This window comes from Rattus norvegicus, chromosome 17 (genome assembly GCF_021556685.1).
Source record: "Rattus norvegicus strain SHRSP/BbbUtx chromosome 17, alternate assembly SHRSP_T2T, whole genome shotgun sequence".
NCBI classification, from domain to species: domain Eukaryota; kingdom Metazoa; phylum Chordata; class Mammalia; order Rodentia; family Muridae; genus Rattus; species Rattus norvegicus.
In genome coordinates, this window is record NC_141550.1 from 64472695 (window position 1) to 64488705 (window position 16011).

At 44.3% G+C, this 16011-nt stretch overlaps 1 protein-coding gene across 1 annotated transcript in view; it reads left to right on the forward strand.

The window, feature by feature from the left end:
* The first annotated feature begins 1476 nt into the window (after window positions 1–1476).
* Actn2 (actinin alpha 2) overlaps window positions 1477–16011 on the forward strand; it is a 67103-nt gene continuing 52568 nt past the window's right edge. The window contains 1 exon segment of the mRNA NM_001170325.1: window positions 1477–1787. Within this exon segment, the coding sequence (NP_001163796.1) occupies window positions 1662–1787 (126 nt within the window). The 5' untranslated portion in view covers window positions 1477–1661.

Here is a 16011-nt window from a genome sequence, read left to right on the forward strand (position 1 = left end):
ATACGAGATGTAGTGGTATATGTCCGTTATCCCAGCATTCCAGAGTTTAGGACTAACCTTGGGTACACAGCCAGTTCTAGACTAGCCTGGGGTACATGTGATGATGCCATTACTGAGAACAACCAACATTAGGCAAAATCTAAGCTTACCTGGGATGATAATTAAAACAAACAAACAAACACAGTAATACATTACATTTGTCAACTGTGTGAGTTTTTCTTCCGCAAAAAAAAGAAAGAAAGAAAGAAAGAAAGAAAGAAAGAAAGAAAACATAGATGTCAAATTTTGAAGGAACTTGGCAATTCTGGGCAACATGGCAGCAAATTGGCAGCCTTGAGGCACCAACAGTATTGTAGCACCTGCTGGCAGCATTTGATACATTGGGATATAAACTTAACTGAAGGCACACTATCCTCTCAGATGTCTTGGGCATCGAATGCTGTATTTGGCTTATAGCAGGTGGTTGTTATATGATTGATTTGAAATTTCAGCCCTCTTGTCCCATAGCTCTGGCTTTACTTGGGTGGCATAAGTCCTGGGGAACAGCTAAGCAGGACTTGTGAGCGAGAGGACACAAGTGCAGCCCTGAGTGGTGAAGCGGAAATGTAAGGAGAAACTGGCCACCAGTCAGTCATCATCAGGTCTCTGAATTTATGGCTGGCAGGTGAGTGCTGGACACTTCCTGCTTTGGCTTGGTTCCTGACATTTTGATTTGGTTGTTTCAAGTTATATACCTTGAGTCCTTCAGGTGAAGGTGAGAAGCCAAGAAAGAGGGTATTCAGGGGCTTTTAAACGAAGGGAGAAAGGACGGGGGGGGGGCGAAGAAGACTGAAGGTTAGGAGAGAGAATGATGAATAGAGGACTAAGAAGGAGGGAGACGTTTTAGAGGAACTGAAAGAAGGGAAACAAAGGAAGGAGGTGAACAGGGAGTGGTGGATAGGCAGACAGAGAACTGAAAATGAGGAAAAGAGAAGAGAAAGACAAATAGAAGAGGAGTGGACAGGAAGAGAAGAATGAGGGGAGGGGAAAGGAGCAGAGGGGAGAGAGAGAGAGAGAGAGAGAGAGAGAGAGAGAGAGAGAGAGAGAGAGAGAGAGAGAGAGAGAGAGATTTTTTAGCTAACTTGTGGAGACACGGAAAACATGACTTTGCAGTGAGTCTTTGGGACCCGCGGGTGCGCTGTGCGAGGTGGGACTAGATCCACAGGTGTCCTTTCCCCAGTTCTCAGCCTTCAGCCCTCCCCACTTCCCTCCGGGTCGCTGTCCGAGGTGCCCCTGGGTCATCCCTGGAAGCCAGCGGATAGCAGAGTAGGTGGAGTCAAGGCAGCCGGACCTGAGCCGGACTATGTAGCCAGCCAACCGCACGTGTTGGAGACCGGGAGTGGGCGGGGTCTGCTGTGTGGGCGGGGCCGGCGGCACGTGACTCTCAGCCGGCTATTAATCCGCGCGGCGCTGCCTGCCAGTGTGTTGGTGCTTCGCCCGAGACTCTGCGCCCAGGCGTGCAGCCCCAGGAACCGCGAGAAGGTCACCACAGCCCGCCGCCTATCCATCCATCCATCCATCCATCCATCCATCCATCCATCCATCCATCCATCCATTTTTCTATCCGTCTGTCCATCCCTCGCGCTGCGCTCGCTCCCCAGTCGCCCCAGCCACCCAGCGCCATGAATCAGATAGAGCCCGGCGTGCAGTACAACTATGTCTACGACGAAGATGAGTACATGATCCAGGAGGAGGAGTGGGACCGCGACCTGCTCCTCGACCCGGCCTGGGAGAAGCAGCAGAGGAAGGTCAGCAGGGTCCCTCACGCGTGTCTGTGTCTGGGTCGCTGTGGGGTGGGGGCGTCTCCGGCTGTGGCCACCAGAAGAGGCCCCCTGGTGGAGGTGCTGTTGTTCTCCCAGCCTCCCACCCCAACCCTCCCCATCAAAAAGGACAGCCCATCCAGAGAAAGGCAGGACACCCGATGTGTGTGTGTGTGAGTGTGTGTGTGTGTGTGTGTGTATGTGTGTGTGTGTGTGTGTGTGTGTGTGTGTGTGTGTCTAAGTTAACTTAAGTCGGAAAACGAATGATGTTCAAAAGACTCTGTTAGACTAGAATCTGAGAGTCTCGGCTCTCCTTTCGCCCGTGACCTTGGCCTAAAGTTGTTTTGTGACAGGCCCTGCTGTATTCTTTTGCCCGAAGACTTGTCACCTCACTAAGACACAAAATGAAAACGCACTCAATCTCAACTTCCCTAGGTCTGGTCCAAAGAGAATTCGAAAACTATTTATTAAACATGTTAGGCTCCTTAGGGAGGGATGCTGTAGAACCCTAGACATTTACCTACAAAGTAATAATTATTTCACACTCTATTTATAGTTCATTGAGGTAAGCACACAGGGATGAAGGAGACAGCCAGCTCCCAAGAGCTCCCTCCCATCTTGCTTGGTGCTCTATGGGGCCTAATGGAACATTCCATTATTTCAGGGTTTCTTCTTGATCCTCTTGGCTAAAAAAATAGGGGGTGCTCACCAGGAGGCTGAGTTCCACCTCTGACTGGGCACAGAGCCTGGGTGGTTAGGCAAGTCAACAGACTAATCCAGCATTTTGACAAAATCCAGTTCCCCAAGCCAGTGCCTCATGCCTTATCTTCTTACTTATTCTGGGTGTGAGCAAGGTGGATTTCCCTTCTAAGAGCCTAGTTTAAAGTGGATACTAAGTGTGAGTGTAAGGAGTTTCCATAGCTGCTCCTGTGAGTGATTGTGTGACATAATAAGTGTATATGCTGGAAATCTATGGTGGTGTTGACGAGAAGGAAAAAGGCTTCCTGCTTGCATTACTTGTCAAATAACCCAGCACTACTTTTATATCTGTATTTCTCTTTTCTTGTTTACTCTCTCTCTTAAATTCTCAGTTCTGTTCCTACTATTGCTATAAACCTCTGATGATGCTACTTTTCCACCCCCACCTTGCTTCATGAGGTGTCTGTCATCACTACCTTCCTTGGGAACAAGGGATCGAGACTGGTCCATTTAGAAATAGAGTCTAGTTAAAGCGCTTACCAAAAGGGATGCCCCTGGCCCTGAGGGTTATACTTGTGTCATCTGGATGTGTTGGTATGTAACCACTTTGTAAGAAGTTGAAGAGTGGTTTTAATTATAGCAGCGAGTGGCTCATTTCTTTTTATTTTTTCTCAATAAGTTTGATTATGTTTTTCACGGATTAAAAAAGAATTCTGCTTCTATGTTTTTGTTTTGAAGATTGGTCATTTCTTATGAAAAACAAAAACATAGTTTAGGGACAAGATTACCCATCCTTAGAGCTTGAAGGGGCTCGAGACCCCATATGTACAACAATGCCAAGCAACCAGAGCTTCCAGGGACTAAGCCACTACCTAAAGACTATACATGGACTGACCCTGGACTCTGACCTCATAGGTAGCAATGAATATCCTAGTAAGAGCACCAGTGGAAGGGGAAGCCCTGGGTCCTGCTAAGACTGAACCCCCAGTGAACTAGACTGTTGGGGGGAGGGCGGCAATGGGGGGAGGGTTGGGAGGGGAACACCCATAAGGAAGGGGAGGGGGGAGGGAGATGTTTGCCCGGAAACCAAAGAATTATTATTAAGTATTAAATAAATTAAAAAAAAAAGATTACCCATCCTTTTTTAAAGCCAAAGTCCGATTCTAGAAGTTTCTGTTGATTCTAAGAAAATACAAAGAAGGTGTAGACATCCTCGGTTTCTGAGGCCATATCATTATGCTTTGTGACATATTTAGTTTTAAAAAACATATTTACACAATATTTTTGTGTAAAGTGGCATTGTTCTAATTTTTTAGGATTCCTATATGACCAATTATTACAATTATTACCACATGAGATATGTTATTCAAAAGCTGAAATATTAACCGACCCAGTTTTTAAAAAACTGCTGAAAAGTGTAAAACATCATTAATTTTTTCCCTTTAAGATATATTGAGCAGAATGTAGCATCACATGTTCATACTTTCAGCACATAAGAGGCTAAGCCAGGAGGAGGCCAGCCTGGGATACAGCCTGAAAAAAAGGAAAGAAAAATTAATATAGCTTGGTGGTTAGAGATCCCAGGGGAAGCAAAGCCCCAGCTTCCTCAAAACACAGACCTGAACGGATGGGCACACAGCTCTTTCCACTTTTGGTAGAGAACCTGCTGTGGTCAGTGAAATTGTATGGAACTATGAGCTCAGGGCAGCCGGAGCAGTGGCCTCTATATTTGTCCTATGAGCCACTGTTGGAACCAGGAATGGACAAGATGCCATTGTTTCTATTGTGGGCCACCTTCTCTGCACTTGCCATTTCAGTGATATGCCGGGTATGCGATCTGTCAACAGATGTTGGTGGCTCTCGGTGACGTTGGTGGCACGCTAATGGAAGTGGTGCCTAATTATACCCACAGTTCAGAGGCTTGGGACTGTGGTAATCCCTGCCCCCTGGTGTGGAATGCCTTGCTGCAGAAGGCCTCAGGAACAGTAGAGTGCTTTTTTTAAAGGTCACTCAAGAGATGTCGGACTTTGGGTGTGTGTGTGTGTGTGTGTGTGTGTGTGTGTGTGTGTGTGTGTGTGTTGGCACCCCCACATTATTTGTGAGGGTGTATTGGGTCCCTGGGGTAGACTCTACATGATCTATAAAGAAGATTGTGTTTTACATTTAACTGCAACTCAAGGAGAGGAGAATAGTTCCTGAAGTATCAGAGATGGAATATTTAAAGTAGTAGTGAAGGCTAGGAGTGTAGCTTAATTGGTAGAGTGTTTGTCTAGCATCCTAGACAAGGTCCTAGGTTCAAAACCCAGTGCTACATAAACTGAGTGTAGTGGATCTATCTATAATCCCAGCACATGGGAGATGGAGAAGTGGGGATCAGAAGCTCAAGGTCATCCTCAGTTGCATAGTGAATTTGAGACCAATCTGGGACGTCTGAGATTTGGTCTCAAAAAACAAAACAGGAAACAGTAAGGTATTAGGTTTGTACCTGGAGTTAGAGAGAAACTTTGCCATACAGAACAGTTTAGGGATTCTCATTTCCAGGGTAAGTTTAGCTGCTTCCCATGGGAGTCTAGAAACAGGCTTCCTCTGGATCAAGGGGTGCACTCAGCCTTAACCCTTCCCTGGGGAAGTCTAGGCAGATGGAAACTTGTCAGAGCAGCGACCCTGAATGTGCAGTGTCCCTGAAACTTTAGGAGGTGAGAGCAGGTCTTTAAAGAGAAGACTTCTCCGCTTCCGTTCCTAAAGGGTCTTTCTCTCTACTCATCAGACTTTTCTTATCTGCAGACGTTCTAGTCTGGCTGCATTCTGGAGATGGACCCGTTCTCCATGAGCTGTCTGTCCTGTCAGCCTGGCCTCCCTGTAACATGTGGCCATGATGTTGGATCAGGCAGCCTGGAATGATAGGTGTGTGGGAGCAGCTGGTTACAGAGTAAGGATTGGACTAAGGTCAGGAGCCTTTGCACTCCCCCTCCTGTGTTCTTCGTGGGCTCAGGCCACTGAAGGGCATGACGTCCAGGCCCTTTTTGTTTGTTTGCAATATTGGGGTTGAAGCTGTGGGTTCACACTCCTAGGCAAGTGCTCTGTCACTGAGCTACATCCCCAGCTGTGATAAACGCTATTGTCTGAAGTTTTCCTCAGAGAGAAAAGGCACCGATTGTTTGGATAAATGAGCAAGCTTGTGGTTTTCACAAATTCAGGAGACCCTGATGGTCCTCAGCTCCGCTTGGTTCTTTCTTTCTGTTGAACTGCAGTTGAGTTCTTATATCTTTCAGACCTCAGTGTGTTTGTTTATGAAACAAAGGCAAAGTTCTTTCATACATCATTAGGTTGTGCCTCAGTCAAGGCCTTAAACTGGGTTAGGGTGAAGGAGCCTTATGTGCCATAGAGTGGTCGTACGTGCTGAAAGCTACTGTCAGCCTTGTAAGGCTGTACTTGTTAATTTTACCGTTGGTCTGGTGGTCAGGAGCACTATGCTTAGACTTGGGAGGAAGAAGGAGGTACAGGAGTCGATCCTTGGTGATTGGGATGTACTATTTTTGATAGTAGTAAATATATACAACGTGTAACTCAGTGGTAGGGCATTTGCTTAGTATGAGCAAAGCTCTAGGTTGCATCCCCTGCACCACACACACACACACACACATACATACACATAGAGACATACCTACATACACATACACACACATATATACACATACATATATACATACATACACACATACATACATATATACATATATACATGCATACTCATGTACACATACATACACATATACATACATACACACATATATACATATACATATATGCATACATACATATATATACACATATATATGCCTCCATGCATGTGCACACATGCCCCCTACTCACACAAACACAAACCCAGAAAAAAATATATATATAACCTTATTTTTAACATCTGTTTAAAACTTACCACTATAACTATTTTTAAAAGTTTACATTTATTGTATGTGTACAAGCACATATATACCATGGCTGTGCATACTATGGATGTTAGAGGATAACTGGTGGAGTCAGTTCTCTGCTTTCATGATATAATACTATGGGGATCCAACTCGGTTATCAGGCTTGGAGACAAGAACTTTTACCCACTGAATCATGTCACTGGCCCCGAACTTTAACCATTTTAAGGACACAGTTCAGAGGCGTTCTGTACATACACATGTACTATTAGCTGCCAAACCTTTTTTATCATTTCATCCAGAAACTCTCACTCTTTCTATTCTTCCTATGCTCCTCTTCCCTGGAGTTCTTTTAAAGGTAAGATTTGCATGCACGAGTATTTACAGCATAATAATTGTTTAATATCAAATGTTGGATGCTCATCTAAAGCCTAAGACTTGTAGGAGGTGAACTAAGGAGAATCATTGTGGGTGGAGAAAAGTAAGCAGAGCGTTTACAAAAGGGTAGAAGTTGAACTGGGCTGCACTGAAGTAATTACTGTTAACTGAGTGGAGAGGGGAGAGAAACAGCCCTTTTGAGTAGGGAAACTGTGTGAAGCCCTGTTGCAGGTTTTGGAGGAGAGATAAGGAGGGACAATCAGAGAAATGTAACAGAGTTTTACCCAGCTCTTTAACACTAACAAGGCAGTTTCTCTCCAGTATTTTATGGAGAGCTTCTCCCTTAACCCCTTTGTAGAGCAACAGGGAAGAATTTCAGGGGTAAACATGCAGAGAGGGGATGTAAGCAAGGGGCCACACCAACTTGGTCATTGAAGTCTAGCTGTGTGTTCTTGAGCTTATTGTCTGAGGAAACTCGAAGGCAGATAAGCTTCCAAAGCTGAAGATGCCCAGACAAATGTAGGGAAAAGGTCGGAGAGAGAAAATGTGGTCAAGTGGATAGTAGCAGTCCTCAGATGCCAGGGTGATGTGGACTTCATTCTTTTGATAACTGAGTTTCGGAGGTCTGAACCTCCGAAATGTGGTCAAGTGGATAGTAGCAGTCCTCAGATGCCAGGGTGATGTGGACTTCATTCTTTTGATAACTGAGTTTCGGAGGTCTGAACTAGGAGGAGTCTTGCTTATGCAAATGTACTGCTTTTGGTGCTGATTCAGATTGGGAGGGTCTGAGATGGAAACCTGCTGTGGGGCCATAGGGATATAGAGTGGTGAGGGTTAGAATGGACAAATGGATACATTGTCTTGGAAGGTATCTAATGGATACATTGTCTTGGAAGGTATCTAATAGAGAGACGTGAGGAGGGAGGCTAAAAAGGACCATATAACCACCTGTACAGTGGTAGGCTGTTGGACGAATCTCATTAAGCAGATGTGATCTTTCCAGCAAGTCTTCCTACACTTATGGTGCATGAACAGTTGTGCCCGAAGTGGCTAGCCCCCATGTCTAGGGAGGAGAAATTGTAGTTCTAGATAGCCTAACATGGCCAGAGAACTCTTTGGGAGTGGAAGAATAAAGGAAGAGGTGAGGACAGAATCTTACGTAAGGTTTAGGAAGCTTATGCATCCCACCTAAGGGAACAATTGTTACAATTACATGCTTAGTTTACCTAAGAGGTTCTAAGATGCCCCAAGTCACTGAATTTTGTATTCAAAAAAACATTCATTGGGAATAGGATGTGCCCTGTCCCTTCAGTCAGATTCACCAAGAAACGTGAGCCCAAAATACAGTTTCCTATGCATGTGGGAGGAGGAAGAGAGGTCTTAACTGGGAACCTCAATTAACTCAGCATCAGAGAGCTGTCAGAAAGCCCTGCAGTCGGTTGCTGCAGCTAGGAGACGCCCACGGGAAAAGCGAAGGCTGGAGTGGGCGGGGAGCCACCGTGCTTCGCAGAGGAGTTGGTATGGAATCCGTTGGAGGACAGTCAGAACTCTGCCTCCGTTTCCCTGGGAACGGGACTAGTTCTTCCAGAAAGAAGAGAAAGCAAACGGTGGGGAGGTAAATTTAAATGCTACGATCTGCCGATTTCAAAGAAGGGCGCTGTGCAGTGCAGGAAGGCGCCCTTGTGTGTATTCAGCGTGTGCGGGTGCACATGGGTCTGTGTGTCAGGGGGAGCAGTTGATATTAGGTATCTTCTCAAGTCTCTTTGCACCTCCTTATTTTGAGACAGGGTCTTTCATCAGTGAGAGACCCAAAGTTTACTGATTTAGCTCGATTGCCTGACCAGGGATCCTCTTGTCTCAACCTCCCCACTGGCTTTACAGACACATGCCTCTGCAACTGACATTTTAAATGTCTATGCTGGGCACCTGAACTCAGATCCTCATGTTTAAGCAAGCTGTTTACTGAGTCCTCCTAGAATGTGGTCTTTCTAGAGAAGCCCCAGAAAAGTTTTAGTATAGATGTGAATGAGTGTGTGTGTGTGTGTGTGTGTGTGTGTGTGTGTGTGTGTGTAGAGAAAGAGAGAATTGAATCCACCATAAACACACACACACACACACACACACACGTACACATACACACACTCACACACAGGTCAGGAAGAGGAGGTATTAGCAAGAGTGGGAATCGGATAGAACAAGGCAATAGAGGGTGAGAACGATCAAAATACATAGAGCTGGAGAGAGGACTTAGTGGGTAAAAGTCCTTACTGCTCTTGGAGAGGACCCAGGTTCACATCCCAGAACCCACATGCTGTCTCACAAGCGTCTATAACTCCTGTCCCAGGGGATCCAACAACTTCTGGTCTCTGTGCACTACAGTCAGGTGGTGCATAGAACACTTGTGGCAAAAAAACTTATGCATAAAAAATTTAAAATATTTTAAAATGTTTGTATGTATTTGAAAATGTCATACCAAAACCCATTATTATATATAATCAATATATGCTAATAAAATATGTATTTTATAAAAGAAAACGAAGAGTAGATACAAGTGGTACCATATACATTATGAGATCCTGGGGCCACACTGGTCTTGGTGCATACCATGGCTTAAGCCGTGAAGTTAGCATGACTGAGTTATCGTGATTCATTTGCTTTGCCAAGAGGAAAAATAAATGTGTTCATCATAGTCTGTGCAAATTGCTGTATGCATTGAAAATAGAGTCTCTGTGGTATCCAGTATAGCAGTTTGTGTGCAGGGGGTGGGCAGTGAGGAGGATGTAGCTCGGAACAGACTCTCAGTGATTGTCAAACATGGTTCGGTGGAGGAGCATGAGGTTGATTGGGCAAGTGTGAACAGTTCCGTAGAAAAGGCTGCAGTTCAGTTCTGTGCAGACAGTCGTAACTGAGACCACAGGGGTGTGTACAAACCTCATCTTTGAAAGTCACCAGGAGTTGTCAGACTGGGGAGGTAGAGGCAGGAGGATAGAGCCCAAAGTCACCCTTACCTCCTCACTGCAGTCAAGGCCAATCTGGGCTGCTGTGAGATGCTGTCTCAGAACAGCAACAAAAAGAGTTTTCAAGTGACTTTGTAACCGTGACACAAGATTCGTGTGTGTGTGTGTGTGTGTGTGTGTGTGTGTGTGTGTGTGTGTGTGTTGGGGGGTGATTTTGTTTTTCTCTTGAGATATTACATATGAATTAGGTGGAACTGATGATTCTGATTTCCCTAAACTGTAAAGTCCTGTGGTTCAACCCCATGAAGCCACTTTACCCATATTGTCAGACTGTATTTAAAGTTCACCACTAGACCACAAAGACAGCCAGGCTGTAGAACTGTGCTGTGACCACTCTACCCTGACCCCTCCGATAGCTTCAGTGTTCATTTCCCAGAGCTAGGGAAGTGTTGGGGGTTTCGGGCGAAGTTAAACTTGTGGGATGTGGATTGAGGAAGGATGAAGGCCAGAGATATGAGTACAGGAGTTGTCCATATACAGACAGGTGGAGACCAGGGTGGGGGAACAGGGGAGGCAGTAGAATGAACTAAGAATAGAGGACTCTGGCGGTGAGGGGACAGCAACTGAGTGCAGAAGCTGTGCTTTCTGGGCGAAAACACGCATGGATTCCACAGCTTGGGTCTATGTGAATTTGTCAGGCTGCCTTTGATTTTCCCTTCTAGAGAAATTGCACCTGGATCTTTGGTACCCTGGGATGGGATTGGTCTTAATTCATAAGACAACTTACACCTTCAAAGCAAGCTAAAGTTGTGAGGGATTGATTGTTTGAGGCTCTACACCCCAGTGTGTGACACAACCCTTTCTGCCCTGAGAATAGGTAGGCTTTAGTGAGGGTGATGTCATTAAAATTTGTGAGGATTACTGAAGAAAATAGAATTTTGTTTTATCTTAGCATACCAGGTGTAGAATTAAACTTCAACATCAATTTTTATGTATATCTGTATCTATCTATCTATCTATCTATCTATCTATCTATCTATCTATCGAGAGATATAGATATATTTGAGGCTGAGTTTTAGCATGTAGACTGTGGCAACCTTGAACACTTGCTTCTTTTTGCTCAGTTTTCCAAGTGTTGGAATTACAGGCATGTGCCACAACTTCAAACCCCCTATTTCGTCATTTAAAAAAAATTAAGGAGATGGATTGTCCTTATATAGGTATTTTATTTTAAGATTAAAAAAAAACACAACTATTTTATATATTGGATAATTTCAGTCACAAAAAATGGTAAATGACAGAATTTCGTCAGCTCAGAGATCCACTTGCAGAGAAATTATATATATGAATTACACGTAACATATGCATATATGTGCATATTTGAATATATATTTGAAAACAAACACGATGGACCAGCAAGATGGCTCCGTGGGAAAGCACTTCCCACTTAGAGTAACAACTTGAGTTTGATTCCTCAAAGGAGTAATAGGAGAGAGACAGCTCCCAAAAGTTGTACTCTGACTCCCACATGTACACATACCTGCACATAAATATACAAACGTCATTTTAAAATGACAGAATAGAGATGTTGGAAAGGTTCAAGCTGTGGGCTTGCATTTTGCACACCGATCTTCTGCTCTGCTATTTCAGTTTTATGAAACATGAGGTGATTTTGTTGAATACTTTGGCCGCGTAGCTTAGATTTTTGGAGAAGGACTTTTCCCTTTCTTTTAATATGACAGTAATCCCCAAGTTGAAAACAAAACCCAAGCAGACAGTAAAAGTGATACTTTAACGTATGGGTTTTTCCTTTCTTTTTGCCAGTGGGTTTTTTAAAAGGCGTGTGTGGGAAGGATTTTGGCACATCTTTCCTGCTACCCTAAAGCCTTCACCATATGAAGAGGGAGAGCAACTGTTATGAGAACTTCTAGACACTGTCTTAACCACGTATAAATCACCACTCGATTTCACGAAAACCGTGCCAGGCACACGCTTTCTCTTCAGGTTTCAGTCAGAGATGTTGAGGTGCCTGCTGACCGGTTGCTGAAGGTAGTGAAATGGGGGCTGGCCCTGAAGATGGCTCAAGAGGATGAAGGTGCTTGCCACCAAGCTTGACAACTTGAGTTTGACTCCTGAGGGTTGTCCTCTGACTTCCAGAGCTGAATTGTGGTTTGAGTACAGCCATATGCACATGAAATTATCAATGTTGACTCCTAAAACTGCAGGGTGTGTGTGTGTGTGTGTGTGTGTGTGTGTGTGTGTGTGTGTGTGTGTGTATAGAAAGAGAGAATTGAATCCAGTCAGGTAAGCTCTCTACCAACTGAGCTGTGCCTTCAGCCCCCACCCCACTCCCACTTTTAATTCTCCCCTCTCAGCCTCAAGCGTCAGGTTAAAGACTGATGCCACCATGCCTGGCTTCTAACTCAGTGAGATCTGCTTTGCTACCGTTATCTGTTGTCAAGGCCCTTGATCTTGATACAGAACTACCAGGTGGAGTTGCCTCTCTCAGGGAAGCAAAGTGTGGTGTATTCAAAGCCAAGGGGTAAGGTTGGAGCTGTCCTCCCACACAGGTCTGTCTTCTGCAGGAACACATTTTAAAGTCAGCTCTCCCTGGAAATCCAGCCTAAAGTACCGGAAAGGGATCATACAGAGAATCACATTATGTTTAAATAAATCTTTCCCTCATTTGTCTGACTTCTCGTTAATGAAAATTTTTCAAAAGTGTGCAGAAACAGAGAGGATAAAATGCATCCATCTCTCTCATCATGGGGGAAGAGCCAAGTTTCACAAATAGACTATCTGGTTTTAAAAGGGAAGCAGATATTTATGGTTATAAATACTTTCTAAGAAAACAATTGTATGTTAGGAAATGGACACTGGTGGCTTATCCAATATTTACTGTTCATTTTATTTTTACTTTTCAGTACTGGGAATTGAACCAAGAGCTTCACTCACTGAGCTGTATCCACAACCCCCTCTTTACATCATATTTTTAACACAGTGTCTCCAATAAATTGTCCAAACTAGTCTGGGCTCACTCTACCTCAGGTTGGCCTTGAACTCATGACTCTCCTGCCTCAGCTTCCTTAGTAGATGAAAGAACAGGCGTGTGCCATTCATTCGGCCCTGCTGCTTTCTCCTGGTTTGGGCATCCTCCCTCCTCCTGAAGATCCTATATTGCCAAAGGGCTTCCTCTGTTCTCTGTCTCTATCCCTAAATTATAATTTCTTATGCTTTTTTTTTCATGGAAAAAGAGAAGGTTCCTAAGACCTAGCTGTATGGGATAACCAATATTTTGTTTTATTTTTTAAAATTATTTTATATGTATAGCTGCTTTGCCTATATGCACACTTGTGTGCCATGTGGGTATCTGGACCAAGGAGGCCGGAGGAGGGAGTTGGATCCTGTTGAACTGGAGTAGTAGACCATTAGAAACTACCTGTGTATGCTGGGAACTGAACCTGGGTCTTCTACAGGAGCAGCCAGTATTCTTACCAGCTGTGCACCTCCCCTCCTGGTACCCGCTCACTCAGAAATGGGCACCCTTACTACTTTTTGGTCACCACGTTGTATGCTGTGTATCTGGTTTCATAAGTGTTTACTCTCATACTTTAGATTATTTGATATTAATCTGTGGGCATTAAAGATGCTTACTTTGAATATTTGAAGAGCTAAAAGTTAAATATTACTTAAATATGTGAACCAGGAGGTTAGAGAGAAGACTCGGTGGTTAAGCACACCTGGCTGTTCTTTCTGAGGACCTGAGTTCAATTCTGAGTACCCATTTTGGGTGGCTTTCAATCATCTGTAACCCCAGCTCAAGGGGAACAGATGCTGTCTCTGTCTTTTGGCCTCCTTAGATAACTGAACACATCTCACACACACACATACACACACACACACACGCACGCATGCACAAATAGATAAATTTTTAGATATCTAAATCAACAGCAAAGTCAGACATCTTGCTTTGTTTTTCTTTTCTTTTTTTTAAGATTTTTTTTTTTTATTTATATGAGTATACTGTAGCTGTATTCAGACACACCAGAAGAGGGCATCGGATCCCATTACAGATGGTTGTGAGCCACCATGTGGTTGCTGGGAATTGAACTCAGGACCTCTGGAAGAGCAGTCAGTGCTCTTAACCACTGAGCCATCTCTCCAGCCCTTGCTTTGTTTTTCTAATAGTTCAATACTTTTCTCAGAATTACAGGAATTTATTTCTAAGTTTGGATGCTTGAAAATTTACAGACAAATGGGGATAAGTATATTTACTGTGTTCTAAAATCATGTGTAAGGAGGCATTTCCCCTTAATTCCCTAATGAGACACAGGTTGGGTGTCTCTGAGTCCTTTAAGGACTTGGTCACGAAGCAGGAAAAAGCCTGTCAGAGATGCCTGGTGTGTGACAGTGGCCTCTATTGCTAGAGCTGGCATCTGGTAACTGGATCTGCAGGATTCCAGAGGATTTATATTCCCAAGGCCTTCATCTAGGCCTTGTGGTTCATGCCTGTAGGATCAGGGGCTCAAGGTCATCCTGAGCTACTCATAAAGTCCAAGGCCAGCCTGGGCTGCATTAAGACTCAAAAGAAAGAGAAAAGTTATGCTTAGAAAGCTAAGGTTTCTGGATTCTAACTAATCTGGGAATATCAAAGACTAGCACAGTAAAATGAATTAGCATAATTACAGATAAACAAGGAAGGGAAAATTGCTAATCTAGGCTAACGAATCTTATGTCATTTTGCGGTTGGAATTAAAGCTCAGTTGGTAGATTGGCCAACTGTACATGAAGGCCTGGGTTTGATCTTCACCTCTCATAAAACCAAGCCTGGTGGTATACACTGCAGTCCAGCACCCTGGGAGGAGAAGAAAGAGGGTTAGGGATCGGGTCACCCTCTCAGCTATACAGGGAATTTAAGGCCAGCCTAGATATGAAAGACCCTCAGAATTTTTGGGTTTCCTGACTGCATTTTTTTCTCCCTTCCATTTATGGTGCTGACTTTGAACCAGCTCAGGGCCCAATATACCCAAGGCAAGTGCAATACCACTAAGCTACATTCCAGCACTCCGAGTTACTTTATTCTCTTTTTAACTTTTGAAATTTACTTCATATTTGCATGTATGTGGACACTCATGCCCTGTGGAGGTCAGAAGACAGTTTGCAGGGGTCGGTTCTCTTCACCGTGTGAATGTTAAGGACTGAACTCAGGTCAATAGGCTTGGGGTAAGCATCTTTACCCACTGAGCCCAGGAACTTCCTGGCCCTCCAAGTTAGTTTTCTAAGATGTTTCAAGGATCGCATAAGTGATAGGTGTTCATTTTTAAATCAAAGGTAAGAGAACGTTAAAAGGCACACATCAGAGGAAAGCTGAAAACATTCGTCTCAGAGACTACTGTGAGCAGTGGTGTAGAAGGATGCGCTCACCTGCTTTAGACTGCAATGTGGAATTGTCTGAAATGGCTAAAACCATGAAAACTTCATTCTGCACTTACATGAGCATTGCTAGGAAACTTTCTTTAAAATTAAAATACAAAATATTTGATGTGTATGGGTGGGTGTTTTTCCTACATGTAGTCCTGTGCCGGGTTGTCCAGCTGGTGCTTGTGCAGACCAGAAGTACTCATCAAGGTCATCTGAAGAACTCATCAAGGTCATCTGAAGCTAGAGCTACAGACCGTTTTGAGACGCTGTTGTTGTGAGTGTTGGGAATTGAACCCAGGTCGCTTAGAAGAGTAGTCAGTGCTCTTAATCTCCAAGCCATCCCTCCATCCCTTAGGAGACCTTCTTAATGAAGAAATCCCAGCCTGGCTACCTGCTGTGCGGTGGAGTCAGCAGGATGCTGGAAATGCCCAACTTCCTTGTGTTTTTGCCATATGGCAAGTGTCCCTCCATCTGTGAGGAAAGCTGTGTCTGTACCTGCCTGAGGTCTGGGGCAGCAATGCAGACAGTATGGTGTATTCCAGAAAGCCGCTTCCTCCCAAATGAGTGCTTTCATCGCTTTGTGTAGGCAGCCACTTATTTGGGTCCCCCAAAATAGTAACAGTATGGTGAACTTGAATTAAAGAATATTTATTTTGTTGTCTGTGTGGTGCAAGCTGTTTCCCAAGTTGCTGGATGGACTGGAGGGGGTGTCGTGGTGGGGGGAACATCAATGTGCCTTTCTTTAAGCTTCACATTCACCCTCAGGAAGAGCAAAGTACAGTAAACTGAGCAACAGTTGGGCAGGCCCTGCCGGGGAGAGCTTGTCATGCG